The following is a 16,567-nucleotide window of genomic DNA, read 5'->3' on the forward strand; positions in this document are numbered from 1 at the left end:
TGTGTCCTGAGCGCAGGCTGCGCGCGGCCCAGGAGATGGCGCGGAAGTTGTCGGAGCTGCCTTACGACGGGAAGGCGCGGCTGGCTGGGGAGGGGCTCCCCGGCGCGCCTCCAGGCCGGCCCGAGTCCTTCGCCTTTGTGGATGAGGATGAAGACGAAGACCTCTCTGGGAAGAGCGAGGTGACCGCGCCAGGAAGGGCCAGGGAGTGGGATAGATCGGGGCAAAAGGAAAAGCGTCGTCTGGGCTGGGCTGGGCTTGGGACAGGGGTAGTTTCCCTGAAAGTAGTGGGAAGAGGGAGGGGAGAGGCTGGTAACTGAGAAAGCCAGAAATTCTGGGTCAGGTACCAAAAAGACCAGTGCCTCTGGGTCCAGGGACTAAAGAAGATAAGGTTGCAGATGATGGTCTTGACAATTGAAAGGGATATAGGAATTTCTGAACTGGGGGGAAGAATAGAGTTCGCTTTCCCAGAACATCCACCGACTGGTAAAGGCAGTGAAGGCCCACCCAGGCAGTCTCTGCTTCCAGGCTGAGACTTCTTACTTTTCCTTACAGCTTCCTCCTTCCCTTCCTCTCCACCCCTCTACTACTGCCCCTCTGTCCCCAGAAGAGCCCAATGGGCCTCTGCCTGCCCACAAACAGCAGCCGGAAGCACCAGAGCCTGCAGGTGACGCTCTTCCCTCATGCACCCCAACTCATGCCTTGTAGGTTATCTCTGGTCACTTGGACCTGACCTTTACCTGCATGCAACTCCTATGTGGTGTGGGGTTGGGGGTGAGGCTGGGGGATTGAAGGAGGAAAGGGTTCTTATTCAACAATTCTCCTTGTTACTGTCCCAGGGAGTGGGAGCAGAGGGTGATTTAGGATGGTGGAAGAGAGGGTGAGGTACCTGGGAAGTGCAGCTCTTTGGAGCAAGTGTCAGGCACTGCGTGGGGCCCCTGGCCGTTTCCTGTTGCTTTGTGTCCAGTTCCATCCACTCACCTTTCCTCTCAGGTCAAAGACCCTCCATCTTCCAGTCCCTGCTTCACTGCCTGCTGGGCAGAGCTCGCCCCCCAAAGAAGAAAGCAACCCAGGTGAGGAGATGTGTTTGGGATACAGGGGAAAGGGAGCCTACCCTTGAAGAGTGAGAAACCCATGGTTCTTAAATCAGGAAGGCAGAGATCCCACCAAGGAGGAGGAGTTTAATCATATGGAAGGGATGATTAATGGAAAGGAGGCATCGGTGGTCCTGGCCAGGGAGGGATGGCTATTGTTTCATTGGGAACCATATGAACCATGGGAAGAAAAGGGAAAGAACTTGGACCTGTGTCTTTCTTCTCTAGGATTCCACAGATTTAGTGGATAACATGTCACCTGAAGAGGTGAGTAAGGGAAACCAAAACCTGGGGTAGATTGTTCTGTCAAATGAAGATATTGCTAATTTGTTTCTACCTTCTTTATTGTGTTGTCGTGAAATAGAATGTGATCTAGATGGGAAGTATTTTAACAGGATGGAAATAAGGATGACTATGGAGAGATTAATGAGTGTGTGATGGGACATGGAGGAGTTCTCGGAGAGACATGTCATTTCAGGAGAAAAACTTTGAGCCTCCATGAGTAAATGGGGCCATGGTGCTAAGATGAGCCCGAGATCTTTTAGAGATTATGGACTTTCTGGATCAGGCAAAGCTTTAATGGAGGTAAAATATCACCAGGAGGCTGGCACTAAAACAGCAACATGGAAGAAGAACATCAAAACTAAAAAACTAAAATGGGAGGCTGGGCGTGGTGGCTCATGCCTGTAATCCCAGCACTTTGGGAGGCTGAGGCAGGCAGATGACTTGAGGTCAGGAGTTTGAGACCAGCCTGGCTAACATGGTGAAACCCCATTTCTACTAAAAATACAAAAATTAACTGGGCATAGTGGCACACGCCTGTAATCCCAGGTACTTGGGAGGCTGAGGCACGAAAATCACTTGAACCTGGGAGGTGGAGGTTGCAGTGAGGGGAGATCGCACCACTGCACTCCAGCCTGAGTGACAGAGCCAGACTCCACTTCAAAAACAAAACAAAAACAAACAAACAAAAAAACCCCACAAAAAAACAAAAAAAAACCAAAAAAACAAAAAAAAAACAAAAAACAAAAAAAAAAAACCAAAAAAACAAAAAAAAAACAAAAAACAAAAAACAAAAAAGAAAAGAGAAGAAAAGAAAAGAAAAAGGAAAAAAAAAAAAAAAAAAAATGACCCAAATGAGGAAATCTGCCTCTGGTGGAGGTTACTGTGCTGGATTGATCAGGGCCCTGAGACAGTGAACAACTGGAAAATGCTAGGCATTGCTACTGGGAAGAATTGAAAAAGGAAGAAAATAATGACCATGGTGCCTCATGGGGACAAACAAATGCCTACTTCCCTAAAAGAGGTGGTTATCAAACTTTCAAGAGAGAAAAGTCAAGCATTCTGAATGCACTTGGTTGTGAGGAGGGAACAGAATGTGGAATAGTGATTGGAAGCAGGCAGCTGAACAGTCCAGATCAGAACATACCAAGGGGTTGTGGAGGAACAACAACAAAAAATCCATTGGCAACTATTCTATATGGTAAAAGAATGCATAGTTTGCTGCAAACGCTGAAAACGTAAAGCTTGTAAAGTATGAAGCTGACAAACACACACAGCGGATATTATTCTTAAGTAAACATCTTATTGGATATCCGGAATATATATGTGCTGACAATGAAAAGCATTACAGGGTTGGGGGAGGGTGTTGTGAGTGACAAGAGAGAAGGAAAACCTTCCCCACCCCTCAAAACACACACACTTCTGACAAATGACTTGTGAAAAACTCAAATAGATGATCACAGAGGGAAAGGAACAACTATTCCTTCTGCCCACAAGCAGAAATCAGAAAGGCCATAATTGCAATTAAGGAGTACTTTGTTAGGATGCTCAAACCAATAATAATAAGCCTTTCTTTTTTTCTTTTTCTTTCTTTTTAATTTAATGCTCCAAAGATTGAAAACCAGCTAGTTTATCAGTGTGGCTATCAAATGACCACTGGAAATAAAGTGCAGCCAGGGATTAAAAGTAAGATAGACCATCATTTCTAGCTTATGTCTTTCCCAGGGAAGACTTCAAGGGGCTACCAATTCCCATGTGACCCACTGAGACATTTTAGAGGGATAAGATCCAATAGGAGTTGAAATTCAGGATATTTTGAACACAATTTTCAGGCCAGATGATACCCTTGACAATATCAAGATGTTGATATTGACCAAAAAACGGTATGGGGGCAGTATGGGAGTATTGAAAAATTCAATTATGTGTTGCCAGAAGTCCCTACTAGGATTTGTTTAATTCTGCATACTCTGGAGTACACACAGAGCTCTGTTTCTAACTGGTACCGAGCTTATTCAAGTAGTGGAACACATCAGCCTCAACAGCAACGTCCTGCATCCCTTGGGCAAAAGCTGGAGATGCACCTGGAATGCAAACAGCAGTCAAGGTTAGAAGCCCAGCTCCACCAGTTACTGACTGTGTAATCCTGGGCAAATGAATTCCACACTGTGCCTCTGTTTCCTCATCTATAAAGTGAAGATAATGATAGAGTTATTGGAGAAGATTAAATGAGCTAAGACGGGTACGGCAATTAGAATAATGCTTGGCAAAGAGGATGTACTTGATAATCATTCACTGAAAATGTTGCCGCGTTATTGTTAAGGCAAGGCAAAAATGGAACGTAAGGCCACAGATGATCATAGAAAAGACCAAGAGGACGGGATGGACCAAACGGTGGTTGGCAAGGTCTAGCCCCCATCCTATACCTAAATCTTCTCTACAACACACCTGCTAAGTGGTCATCCATCCTATGCTATGTAACCCTGTGTAATCCATTAGTCAGGAAGATGAGAGTATAGAGGAGGCATGATTGTAATCCAGAAATATCAGGACAGGACAGGTGGAGTGAACATCACTATGGGCTACACACTAGATCCTAAATCTATATAATGCCCTTTGGTGATGTTCTCTGAAGTCTGAGAGGTATAGATTTGGACAAATAGGAAAATAGAGTTCTAGATCATTCAGAGGGTACTGACTGAAAAGAGATTTTAGAAATTTTAGAAAAATGTATGAGAGCCAGAGATGTAATGGATTATTTGGACTCTTGGGAATTTTGGTGTGCATATCTAAAGTCAAGAGGATGGTTGGCCTTTGTGCCTTAATGCTTCTGTCATAGACAAAAACAAACAAACAAAAACTGGCTTTGCTCAAGTCAAGTAAGTGCCGTGAGGTCCAGTGTAGCTCTTCAGTTTCAACAAGTACTCACCATGGTTCCCTGCATGAGAGGTGATGTGGTAGTTTCTTCACAATATACAGCAGCCAATACCACACGACACTCAAGACAAGTGCAAAGGTAAGACAAATGCCAATACAGCAGGAAGTATGGCCAATGTCATTTCTGAAAAGGTGAGACCAGCTAATACTATGAGAATTTAAAAAAGGGAGAAGCACGTCTGATTGGGAGAGTCAGGAAATACGTACACTGCAGGGACAGGGTAGGGCAGGTAAAGGAACTCTAGATGCTCAGAACAGCAAAGACAAAGGGGAAGGCGTGTTTGAAAAGCAGAGAGCAGTCTGGTTTGATTGGAGCCCCGCATCTTATAGTAGTCATGGAAAATAGATGGGAAAGATAGGTTGGGAATAACAAATGTTTGGGACGCCAGGGGATGGGAGAGTTGGGGCCTAGAACGGGGAGGGATGTTCTGGGTACCTGGGGGTTGCAGGGTAGGTTGGGGGTTCCTGATGAGGAAGGGCAGAGAGGCTCTGTGCCCGGGAAGAAGGAGGAGGGCCTCTGATCTGGGGGATCTGTGATCAGTTCTTGCATGTTTCCAGATTCTGGGCAGGGGCTAGGAGGGCTGTTTGGGATCAAAATCAGGTATCTGGGGTGAAAGGAGGCTCCGTGATTTTCGTGACTTTCATCCTCTGGCTGACAGATTGAGGCCTGGGAGCAGGAGCAGCTGAGCCAACCTGTCTGTTTTGATTCCTGCTGTATTGACCAGTCTCCCTTCCAGCTGGTGGAGCAGACAACCCTGCACAAGGTGAGTCCTTTGCTGACTGCTCAGGGCTGCAGGGAAGGCAGGAGAGCTGTGGGGCAAGGAACATGCACTGACCTGTGCTCTTCATCCTCAGACTCACACCCTGTTCTCACTCCTCGGCCTCCACCTCGCTTATGTGACCAGCATGGGGAAGCTCAGGGGCGTCTTGGCCCTGGAGGAGGTAATCACGATGTGTCCCATTTGAGCAGCAGGAGGGAGGCTGGGCACAAGATAAGGGGATGCAGGGAGGACAGAGGGGATATTAGCATCTCAGAAGTCCCCTCAGATTCCCTTCTCTATTTCTTTTCTTTTTTTTTTTTTTTTTTTTTGAGACAGAGTTTCACTCTTGTCACCCAGGCTGGAGTGCAGTGGTGTGATCTCAGCTCACTGCAACCTCTGCCTCCCAGGTTCAACTGATTCTCCTGCCTCAGGCTCCTGAGTAGCTGGGATTACAGGCGCCTTCCACCACACCTGGCTAATTTTTTGTATTTTTAGTAGAGATGGGGTTTCACCATGTTGGGCAGGCTGGTCTCGAACTCCTGACCTCAGGTGATCTGCCCACCTCGGCTTCCCAAAGTGCTGCGATTCCAGATGTGAGCCACCAGGGCCCGGTTCCCCTCTCTATTTCTTATGCAGAGATTGGAGAGGGTAGAGGAAGCAGCCAGCCGAGGTAGAGGAGACTACAAAGCCTGTTATGGCCACAGCCCTGAAGGGAATGGAATTCTCCACCCCAGATGGGGCCCATGTGATCTTCCGTAGATAGTGTGGGTTTCAGATGGGGTTCCAGGCATGAGTCACTGTTTCTCGGGGATGTGCTTTGGGGAAAGCTGTGGAAATAGGGCAGTGGGGGGATGTGGCTGCAGGTGGTCACTAGGAAGGAAGAGGTCACCCAAGGGTCTGAGTCTGGGCAGGTGGATCTTTTGTCACACCCCTTTTCTTGTCCTTTTTCTGTCTTCTTTCTCTGGTTGTTCCTTATTGTCTGTTTCTCTTTCTCCCCCTTTTGCCACTCTGTATCTTTCCTGTTCTTTTGTCCTTTCATTGTATCTGTTCTTTTCTGTTTGTCTCTCACTGCCCCTATCTTTTTTCTTTTTCCAACTTTTTACCCGCTTTTCCTTTCCCACTGCTCTTCAGCTACAGAAGGCCATTGAGGGGCACACCAAGTCTGGGGTGCAGCTCCGCCCTCCCCTTGCCAGCTTCCGGAACACGACTTCAACTCGAAAGAGTCCCGGGGGACCCCCACCTTCTGCAGAGAACTGGAACCTGCCTGAGGATAGGCCTGCAGCCACTGGAGCAGGGGATGTGACTGCTGCCTCCCCAGAGACCCCTGTGCCATCCCCTTCCCCAGAGCCCCCTCTCTCCCTGGCCCCAGGCAAGGTAGAGGGTGAGCTGGAGGAGCTGGAACTGGTGGAGAGTCCAGGGCTGGAAGAGGAGCTGGCTGACATCTTGCAGGGCCCCAGCCTGCGATCCACAGACGAGGAGGATGAGGATGAACTGATCCTTTGACCCCCTCCCACGACCTCCTCATAAAGACTGTCCAGAGGCCCAGTCTGAGGGTGAACTTGTGTGGGGCAGGGTGCATCCTGAATGTGGCGAGGTCATGCCACATTCCATGCCTCTTCCGGGAATTTTTTAATGTGATAGTGATAGTCTTAAAGGAGGAATCGGCATTTAGGCAGGGAGGAGCCTTGGTCAATTATTTCGACTATTCTCCCCATTCCCAGCCAGGCAGGTGGCCCTAACCCTAGCAAAGCACCCCTGATATTCCATGGGGCTTCCTGAGTGTTCCTGGTATGCAGCAAGGGAATCCCCTGCCTCTCTCTGCCTCCCGCTGCCCCCAACAATTCCCCAGTGCTCTTGTCCCAGTACTGTGCTATCTGTGCCTCAGTGTCTACAAGAGGTGGGGTGAGGGGAGGCCCAGAACGACTGTGGCCCTGTAAGTGCCATGTTGGAGGAGGGGATGGGACCATCCTATGGCCTCAGGCACTGACCACCCCAGAATGTGCCTCCAGGCCAGCCACAGCCGCTTCTCTTGGAGCCCTGCGCTGGCCCACGTCCGCTCCTGCAATCTGCCTCTGACCCCGATGCGTCTCCAGGCCAGGCCGTGACTAGGGCACTGAGAGAAGCAGGTGCCCTGTTGCCCAACAATCGTGCCCCCATGATGTCCGCTGACTCCCTCTGGCAGAAAACCTTCTATTCCACAGCACAGCTTCCTCGCCCTCCAGTGTCCAGGTTACTCCCTAGGAAACACATCCTCCCTCTCTCCACTGTAGTTCTTTTTTTTTTTTTTTTTTTTTGAGATGGAGTCTCGCTCTGTCCCCCAGGCTGGAGTACAGTGGCCGGATCTCAGCTCACTGCAAGCTCCGCCTCCCGGGTTTATGCCATTCTCCTGCCTCAGCCTCCCGAGTAGCTGGGACTACAGGCGCCCGCCACCTCGCCCGGCTAGTTTTTTGTATTTTTTAGTACAGACGGGGTTTCACCGTGTTAGCCAGGGTGGTCTCGATCTCCTGACCTTGTGATCCGCCCGTCTCGGCCTCCCAAAGTGCTGGGATTACAGGCTTGAGCCACCGTGCCCGGCTCCACTGTAGTTCTTGACTTGTCCTGCCAAAGGTCAGCTCTGCCCTGGAGCTGCTCTAGCCAGGGCCTCTCCTGCCAAGAATCAGGGCTCAGAGCAGCTAGGTCACTGGGTCACTCAGACACAAGCCCCTTCTTAGACTGGTTCTTCAGATGCCTTTCCTAGGGGTGGAGAGTTAGGAGCTAAGCGTCAAGATGGCAGGGCTCTTGAGTGCTGCCCGCACTTGGGACACTCACATCTTCACCCTCCCCAGATCAGCAGTAGGAAGCCTGGCTGTGCACTCCATTAGCGCGCTTTCTCTACAAAGGGAGGCCAGGTGTTGTGAGCATCCCCAAACCCTCGCTCCGTACCCAAGGTTTTTCTCCCCAAACCTTGCCATCCCATATGCTTTGCTTAATTCTGCCATTGTGCCCCCACTCCGACATTCTCCTCCTTTGCCTCCCCTGTTCCCAGTCTCCTCCATCCCCCAAATAAGACAGTCACAGCCAGAGGATGCCACCATGTTCTGTTTAGTGTCATTGAACACAGCCTGTAACCTTCTCCAGCATCACGTCCCTCCCACTTCCCCAGGCCAAGAGAGACGTTGAAGCCTGGGTAGGGGACTGGCAGTGGGCATTTGAGCCCATGCCCTTGTGTACATAATCTATAATATTTATATATATTGATATAGAATTCTCTCTGTAATATATGTCATAGAATCTCTCTTGGGCCTGGGGTGGGAATGTCACATTAAGAAAACATGCTGAGACTGGCCATAAAAATGGATATTTCCCAGACCTGGAAGATGGTGTGTGGGATGTATAGGTGAGGACGAGGAGAAGATACTAAACTCATTCCCCAGGATCCCCACTTCAACACGAGGACAGGAAGGAAGGTGTGTGGGGGTGGAGGGGGCAATGGAGGGGAAGAATGGAAGATTTGGATTTTCATTTAATAAAGTCATTTGAAAATGAAAGTGCACCCCCCCCAAAAAAAGAAAATCGTTTAGCAAGAGCAGTTTCATTCACAAGAATATAAAAACAGCCCTGTTCCAGGACTGCTGTAAAACGTGCTGCACAGCCTTAACCCCAAAGGAAAAGCCACCCTTTCCCACCCCGCAGCAGCCTCTTCCTGCACATGCCCCTCCCCACCCCCTGAAATAGGCGATAAGCAACCCCCATGCACCCTGCCCCCAGCACCAGAAGAGTCCTAAGATGGTCCCAAGCCAGCTCCTCAGTCTCTCTCTTCAGAGCGGGTGGGAGCTCCTTGCAGAAGACAGACCCCCACCTGACTTCTGTCTGCAGCAATATGCCAGCACCCTGGGGACACCAGGTTCATGTATGAACCCTGCTAGAGTCCTTCAGACCTTTAGTCATCTTTTGTCAGGGACCATGTGGCTTCCTTGGGAAAGGGAAGGAGGAATGAAAGCTGCTGTGGTCTACCTTTCCTAACTCCCCCGGGCCTGAGCAAAAAGGAACTGTAATGAATGAACGCACTCAGTGGGTGAGCTGTCCACTGTGGTCTGGGGAGATAATATGGGCACTGAGAGGATGAGATGACAGGAAGAGGTGATGTGGGAATAGCACACATTGGAGAAGGTGAGGAACCAGGGACCCCGAGGAAGGAAGGTCACATGAACATGCAAAACCCCAGAGCTTGCAGCAGGAGATGGGTGGGGAACAGCTGCCAGGGCGGGCATGCGAAACCACCTCTCAGAGTTCCTGGAAATGAGGTCCTGGGACACGGAGTTAGCACGTTAGCAAGTGCAAGAGGACTCTTCCCCTGTACAGGAGGATTCAGTTAGGTGACTGCACCTGCCTTGGCTCACCTTGCCTAAGCCCATGTTTCCTCCAAAAACCAGCCTCAGGATAACCATTGTCCCCCTTCCAGGGAAGACACAGAACCCCCTGCCCTGCTTGCATCCCAGGAGTGTGTGTAGGAGAGTATGAACTTGATGGCGGAACAGGATCATAGATGGACAGAAACACCCCAACTCTCAACCTCCTCATTATAAAATAATAAGTTCTGGGACCTGGGGGTGAGGGCAAAGTTTGTGCCCAAGGCTGGGAGAGGACGACAGTGCTCCCTTCCAGCAGGGGATGCAAGTGGTAGAACTCCTGACAGAGTGTGGGTAGGACACAAGCCTGGGAGTTGGAGCCTTGGAAGGGTGTGAAGAAAGAAAGAGATAGGGCAGTGAGCCTCTTAGGCCTCTCTCTCCTACCCAAACTCTGCCTGTGCCAAGGGCTGGGGAGGGGCTACCCTGGCAGTGGCAGGGCCAAGTGCTCTCCAGCCCACAGCGCCGCTGCTTCGCTCCGCCCGTCCTCTGCCTGTGCTCTTACAGTAGTGCTGGGGTGCATATGCTGCTCAGTCCCCACCAGCATGGATGCCAAGTGTGGGAGGGCAAGCTTGTGTCTCACCATACACCATCCTGGAAAGAAGAATCCGCGAATTTTCCTGTCTTCCTCCGGTAGGAGGCCTGGGGAGGCAGGGAGGACAGCTGTGAAGCTGTTTGGGAGTCCTGGGAGGAGCTGAAGAAGGGGCAGAAGGTGCCGAGTGCCCACCCTGGCCCTCAGCTGCAACCCTGACTGGCTGAGGGAGTGACAGCACCGGACTCCTCCCTCCACCCCACTCAACCCTGAGTGCCCAAGAAGTTATAAAAATGTAGAAAAGGCAAAGAGAAAAGTGTAAACAGCTTCAGAGGACAGGGGTGGATAGGGGGAGACAGCCCTCATGCTCCCCCCGCTGTTGGCGACACCTGCATCCTGCGTTGGTGTATCCAAGACGGGTGTCCCCGCACCCTCCTCAGGGCCAGGCTCCGGGAGCAGGGATGGAAGAAAGCTGAAAGGGAAGCAAGAGCTGGAGCAGCCAGCCCCAGCTGGGTCTTTTCCCAGATCCTTAGGATCCTCCTTTCAGCCATGGGATATTCAAGATCCCAGAGCAAGGGGCTGTGTTTGTTCTTGGTCTCCTCAGTGACTCTTGTCTCTGGGCAGGCCTTGATAGAAAGAACCACGTCTGTGCCCCCTGTAGATCTCAGCTGCCACGTCCACCTCCTCCTCGACTCCTGATCTCAGAAGCCAAATGACCCGCTGAGGCAGCCTCTCCACCCTCCACATGGACGTGCCCTTCAGGCAGCCTCCCCTGCGCCTGTCCAGCCATGTCCAACAGCTCCTAAGGTCTGTTCTCTCAGTAAGGATGAGCTGGGGCCACAGCCAGAGAAAACAGAGTTGGGAAAAGCAAGAGTGAAATGGAGAAAGGAGGCATTCAGACAGCACAGTTACGGCGCCTGGAAGACGAAATCGGGGAGTGAAGAACTGAGATCCAGTCTTGAGCACAGCTGCACTGCCCCCGTCTTCAGGGTGCACACACTGGAGGCTTTGTCAGCACAGACCCAGAAGCCCGCAGCCCAGGTCCTTCTCCACAGTCACACCAAGCTCATGGCCATCTAGTTGCCCAGGTCTCAGTTCTCAGGCCTGTGGGTTTCTAGAGTGTAAGCCTGGATAAAATCCCATCCTGGCCCTCCATTTCCGGGAGAGGACTGGAAGCTCCTGGGTTCCCCAATGTTGTCTGCCCGGTTTCAGCTGTACTGCTGGGGGGAGGGAATGTATGGGTCACAGCCATGGCCCTCAGGTGGGAGTGGAAGGCAGGGCATTGGGGGAGGAAGCTAGTTGTTGGTCTCGCCTTCCTCCTCATCAAATGACTGCACACCTGAGGATGTGACGTCAGACACCTTCCGGCTGAGAGCGGTAGACATCTCAGGGTCTTCTCTTGGGGAAAGTGACTCCAGATCCCGGCATCCTGCATCCTCTTCCTCCTCAGGGGCCAATGGCCTCTTCTCCTCCTCGGCAGGGCCCCTTGCGAGGTCCACTGCACCTACCCCTGGAGCCCAGTCAGTGTCTCCCCCCAGCAAAGGTGGAGGCTCCAGAGCAGAGTATCCTGAAGCCGGTTGGGAAGGTCCCATTTCATGCAAGCTGGGTTGTGAGTCATCAAATGCAGGCCCCAGATAGGATCCTGTGGCTGGAGAGGCAATGAGGGACTGGTCGCTGGCTTCCCAGGCATCTGATGACCCCAGACAGTACATACCCTGGGACACGTAAGAGTGAGGCCATCCATCCATGGGGGCTTGAGCCAGGGCATCTGGAAAAAGAATCCTGGGGGTCAGTGGGGTCACAAAATGTCAAGGGCAGGAATGACAGCACAGACAGCACAAGAGACAGCTAAGAGACAGCACAGAGAACCAGGAGTAAGATACAGAGCGCACAGGGAGTAGGGAGGACAATGGGAAAGCCGAGATGGACAAGGAAGTCTTAAAAGAATGGAGCTGAGTGGAGGCAGCTGAGATAGTTGGGGAGGCCTTGCAGGCTCCAGAGATTGGATTCCGGAACATCTCTCACCCTGACTCTCCATCAATTCCTGGTAGTTGTCACTGTAGTTGCAGCCCAATGGCTCCTGGGTGGAGTTCACACTCATGTCCTCACCATCCATGGAAGACCAGGCCATGAGTGTGGCCTCAGAGATAGCAAACTGCTCCATGACACCTGCAGGAAGAAATGCAACGACCACAAAATATCTCACGAAATCTTTAGACACGTGCGTGGGGTAGGAAGACATCTTAGTGCAGCATTGTTCAGTAGAAATACAATGCAAGCCACTTATATCATTTTAAGTTTTCCAGTCGCCACATTTAAAATTAAAAAGAAACAGGTTAAATCAATTGAAATAATACAACTTATTTAATTCGATATAGAAAAAGATTTTCATCTCAACATATAATCGAAATAAAAGTCATTAGTGAGATATTTTACATTCTTTTATTTATATGAAGCATTTGAGATCCGGCTGGTATTTTACACTTAAAAGCACATCTCCATTCAGAAGAGCCACATACCAAGTTCTCAATAACCACATGAGGCCAGTGGCTAATGTACTGGACAGCACAGCCTTTGTGCATGTCCCCAGAGAATGGAGTATTGTGGGGGACTTCCTAAAAAGTCAGATTTAGGATTCCTAGGGGAAAGAGTTACGGGTCTTCTGGTGAGATATCCTAGGAGATTCAAATTCGGGATTTCCAGAAGTTTATCTTTGGAGGTTTTTAGGAATTGCAATCTAGAGAGTAGATTTCAAGATCAACAGAGACCCCCAAGAGAGCATCGTGGGCTTGTGGGTCCACCATGATATAAAACTGGAAGTTCAAGGGATTGGAAGGAAAAGGGGATGGGTAGACTTTTCCTATAGGGATGGGATCCCTATTCTAGTCAAATCCATGAGTGCGTTGAAGCTGGTACTGCCCCTGGCCCCCACCCTACATGTTTGTGACCCTCTTCACTGATATTTCTCCTCCCACCCGTATCACCAACACAACGATACTTCCTTTCTCTTCCAGACCTATCCCTTTCTAGGCATCTTATTTAGACCTGCACTAGGGCTTGGCCACTCTGGTAGGCACATTGCATGCCTGTTATCAGACCTACACTACTTTCCTGGAATTAAACCTCTTCTGTAGGCCTCCCATCTCCTCACACAGTTCCCTTAATCTTCTAGTGGTTGTCACAAGTAATGAGTCTAGTAGGCGAATTCATGACTCAAAATGCTAAGGGGCAAAGACTAAAAGAAATCCCCAAGGTCTTTCTTTCTTTCAAAGACCAAGGCCTGCCCTTTTTTTTCCCTGCACTTGAGGGAGTTCAGAGTTTGGACAGTCTCATGATGAGGAGAGAAGGTATCTGGGTGCCTTCTTTTGTGGGGTGGACGCACAAATCCCCATCTAATTTCACTCATTTTCTGAGATGATTATAAAAATATGTTTAAGAGCACTTATTTGAATTAGCACATCAAAATATTTAGAATTAGAGCTGTTTGGGAAATGTGAATCTATGGTCAAAATATGGATGGAGCTAATTCTGCCACAGGGGATGAGGTTGGAGGCCATCCACCTCATCCTGAAAATGTGTCTCTTGAGGCTTTAGGGTGCACATACCTGCTAGAAAACGTGCCTCCTTCTCGCCATCGCTGAGATCGGAGTAGGCATCCGTATCCCTGCGCACGGCCTCATGGCTGTGTTGTGGCTGAACAGCTGGTGTCTTCCCCCAGCCCTGCCACTCAATCATGTGGGCCACCCGGCCTTGCCCCATGGCTGTGGGCTTTGTCACATGGTCTTTCATGCTCCGCGAGATCCCTACAGGGCCAGACATTTCCCACATCCTCCAGAATATCACACAACACCCATAACCAGACCCTCCCCATTCCTCCCACCCCAGCCCCATGAGACTCCATCCCACTGGGGCAGGCTCCCCTAAGGACTCCATAGATGGGGTGGTGGGGGGAATGGCCTGGAAGATGGGAGGCTTGACAGAAGGGTGAATAGGTCAGGGTGTGAGGATGAGGGTCTTCATCAACCTCAAAGGAGCAGGGAGACTGAGCCAAGGAGTCTGTCAGCATTATTTTGTCTGAAGGCATTCCTACATCGGGAGTCTCACCTGAGAACGACGACTTGGCCAGGGCCCCAATGCCATAGGCGTTAGAGTTTCGCTTAAGCTTCGGAAGAATGGAAGTGGTGTCCTCCATGGAGAGCTGGGTTGGGAACGTGGGAGGAAGGGCAGAGAAATAAGAAGGTACGGGCGTGCTTTATACTTGGAGAAGGTTCATGGTTTCCAGGAAAAAGTATTTGAGCTAGGGCAGATGATAAGGAAAGCTACTATACCCAAGAGTCCCAAGGAGGGATATACCCCCAGTGCCCTGGAAAGCTGGGGCACAGGTTGAGAATGTGAGGGCTCACAGTGCCTGTTGGAGCCAAGGAATACCGTGCTCGTTGGAAGGTGCAAGGGAGAAGATAAGGAGGAGGAGTTCGGGAGGATGGGGAGGTCTGGGGGCAGCTGCACTCACGTTGATGCCGTCCCAGGAGAAATCAGTTCGAGTTTGCTGTGGAGAGAGGAAAGGGAATGGGCATCCCAGTCACTCACAGGAATGCGAGGAAGCCCCGTTCCTCAGAGGGCCTTCCACGAGTGCGGGATGTGAGGGCTTTCCTGAGGTTGACACCACTGCCTGGGTTCTCCGTGTGGACTGCTTGGCATGTGTTGTGAGAAATGTTCTGTAGACGTGTCAGTCTGAAGGAGTGTTTAGGTTGTTGCCCTGGAATTGAGGAAGTGCAGGCAGCTAGAGACTCGGGGTGGCTGAGTGAGGTCTCACCTCAGTGGATGGCCGATGGAGGCTGCTCCCGTGCAGTGAGCTGGTGCTGTCCATGTTGATTTGATCGACATCCTTCAGGCCCTTCCAATCCACTGCAATCACCTCGTTCCCTGAGGGGGCCAGAAAGTTAGCTGCCTGCCCTCACCTCCCTGTGCAGCCGAGGTGACACCCTGGGGCCAGCCCTTCACACCCCTCCCTTACCCCAGCTGCCCATTTCCTCTTATATTCCTGCGCTCTCCAAATTCTAGGAGAGACAAGTGGTAATGCTGAGCCCAAATATCCAGTTTTAGCTCAACCAAGAATAGTGCACTGAGAAAAACTGATATATGGCCTTATTTGTTGTTGTTTATGTGGAGGGGTCAGAGGTTGGGTTTTATCAGAAAATCAATTCTTATTCCTTCCTGAGGACTCTTGGAGGGTTTCTGTATGGGAGCTGGGCTGTTCTCTATTACAAGTCTATAGATAAGGGCAGAACTGCTCTAGTGAAGGGCGTTTCTCTAGGCTTAGGGGGGCAGGGATGTGTCTCCCACTGTGGGCCCTTCCTAAGCGCCCGTGAGTCTGACTGACTGGAAGAGGACTCCTGGGAATTGAGGCAGGAGTTGGATAGCAAGGAGCTGGGTGTGTCCTCCCAGAAACAGTGAGCGGAGAAGCCAAGGATGACCTGGAGGCATTTCACCTGACTGTAGGGAGACAAGTGATGGATTAAAGTGGAGGGAAGGTGGGGAGCACAAGGAGAAAAGAGAACTTTTTAAAATAGGAATTAAGAAAATAGGAATTCAAGTCAGAGAGAAGACAGAAGATGGTGGGAGGGGTGGACAGGGTCTGAGGGCTGAGTGGGAAACTGCAGGACTCAGGGGAAGGAGGGTGCTTGTTAGAGCCAGGACAGAGCTCCTGGTGGAGACTCCTGGACTGAGGGCAGGATGGTGCTCCGGGAAGTCTTGGGGAAGAACAGCTTGGGTCTTCCTAAAGGGACTATTCAAGCATCAGATGACTGCCTGAACCATCTGACCATACAGACCCTTTATACTTATGAGGTTTTACAATTGTGAGTTTAGGGTCAGCTCCATTTTTGGGAAGGGGAGCATTGAATGGGGCTGGGCACGAGGAGGCGTTCCGCACATCAGCAAGGGTGGGGGAAAGGAAGGGGCTTGTGGTAAACTGGACTGAGGAGGGAGGACCCTCCAAAGTTGGCCTGCTCTTCCCTGGGGCTCCGCGGGGTGGTGACTGGGGGAAAAGAGAAAAGATGGCCCTCGGGACACAGCAGGAATGGGGCAGGCGGAGAAGAGCCTAAGGAGAAGGGAGACAGGGGAGGGCAGCGGCGGGGGGAGAGGGGAGCGGGGGGTGGCCTTTGTGGGAGACGGAGAGCTGAGTCAGAGCTGTGGGGGGCAGCGGGGAGGGGGAGAGCCAGGGAGAAGGGGTGAAAGCAGAGGAGGAGGGGGTATCCATGGAAATAAACCGGTCTCAGGGAAATCAGGCTTCTGGAGAGTGAGTTTGTTTGTAATAATAATACGAATTATTCTCTCAGCCTGAGGTCACCAGGAGGTGTAGGCGGGAGAAATTGGGAGTTGGAAAGGAGAAGAATGGGGGAGGGGGTAGGAGAGGGCTAGATGAATTCGCTGAGCGGCGAGAGCGGAGTGGATGCCTGGGTGGGGGTCTGGGGCGGTAGCCAGGCAGAAGCTGGAGGGAGAAGGTGGATTAGGAGGCGCCTCTCTTCCCTCCCCGCGTCAAAGGTAAATAAAGAGCCGGCCCCGCCCCGCCGGCCCCCGCTG

General features: G+C 51.1%; 2 protein-coding genes across 5 annotated transcripts in view; one reads left to right on the forward strand and one right to left on the reverse strand.

Annotated features, from left to right (window-relative positions):
* The window catches only part of CLCN1 (chloride channel, voltage-sensitive 1), a 37,182-nt gene extending 30,611 nt beyond the window's left edge, over positions 1-6,571 (forward strand). The window contains exons 17-23 of the mRNA XM_011989941.1: positions 4-179; positions 553-664; positions 991-1,070; positions 1,320-1,358; positions 4,967-5,071; positions 5,163-5,249; positions 6,200-6,571. Coding sequence (XP_011845331.1) covers positions 4-179; positions 553-664; positions 991-1,070; positions 1,320-1,358; positions 4,967-5,071; positions 5,163-5,249; positions 6,200-6,571 — 971 coding nt within the window. The remainder of the gene's footprint in view (positions 1-3; positions 180-552; positions 665-990; positions 1,071-1,319; positions 1,359-4,966; positions 5,072-5,162; positions 5,250-6,199) is intronic.
* A 1,562-nt stretch (positions 6,572-8,133) lies between these two features.
* Positions 8,134-16,567, reverse strand: part of FAM131B (family with sequence similarity 131, member B) — an 8,647-nt gene continuing 213 nt past the window's right edge. The window contains exons 2-7 of one of the 4 annotated variants that reach the window (XM_011989892.1): positions 14,799-14,908; positions 14,496-14,531; positions 14,090-14,183; positions 13,591-13,788; positions 12,011-12,154; positions 8,134-11,753 (exon numbers count right to left, since the gene is read on the reverse strand). In XM_011989892.1, the coding sequence (XP_011845282.1) occupies positions 11,281-11,753; positions 12,011-12,154; positions 13,591-13,788; positions 14,090-14,183; positions 14,496-14,531; positions 14,799-14,852 (999 nt within the window). In that variant the 5' untranslated portion in view covers positions 14,853-14,908 and the 3' untranslated portion in view covers positions 8,134-11,280. Of the gene's footprint in view, positions 11,754-12,010; positions 12,155-13,590; positions 13,789-14,089; positions 14,184-14,313; positions 14,394-14,495; positions 14,532-14,798; positions 14,923-16,567 lie in introns of those variants that run through there. The other 3 variants (XM_011989894.1, XM_011989896.1, XM_011989893.1) reach the window with 3 other exon arrangements.

This window comes from Mandrillus leucophaeus, unplaced genomic scaffold (genome assembly GCF_000951045.1).
Source record: "Mandrillus leucophaeus isolate KB7577 unplaced genomic scaffold, Mleu.le_1.0 Scaffold365, whole genome shotgun sequence".
Taxonomy (NCBI): Eukaryota; Metazoa; Chordata; class Mammalia; order Primates; family Cercopithecidae; genus Mandrillus; species Mandrillus leucophaeus.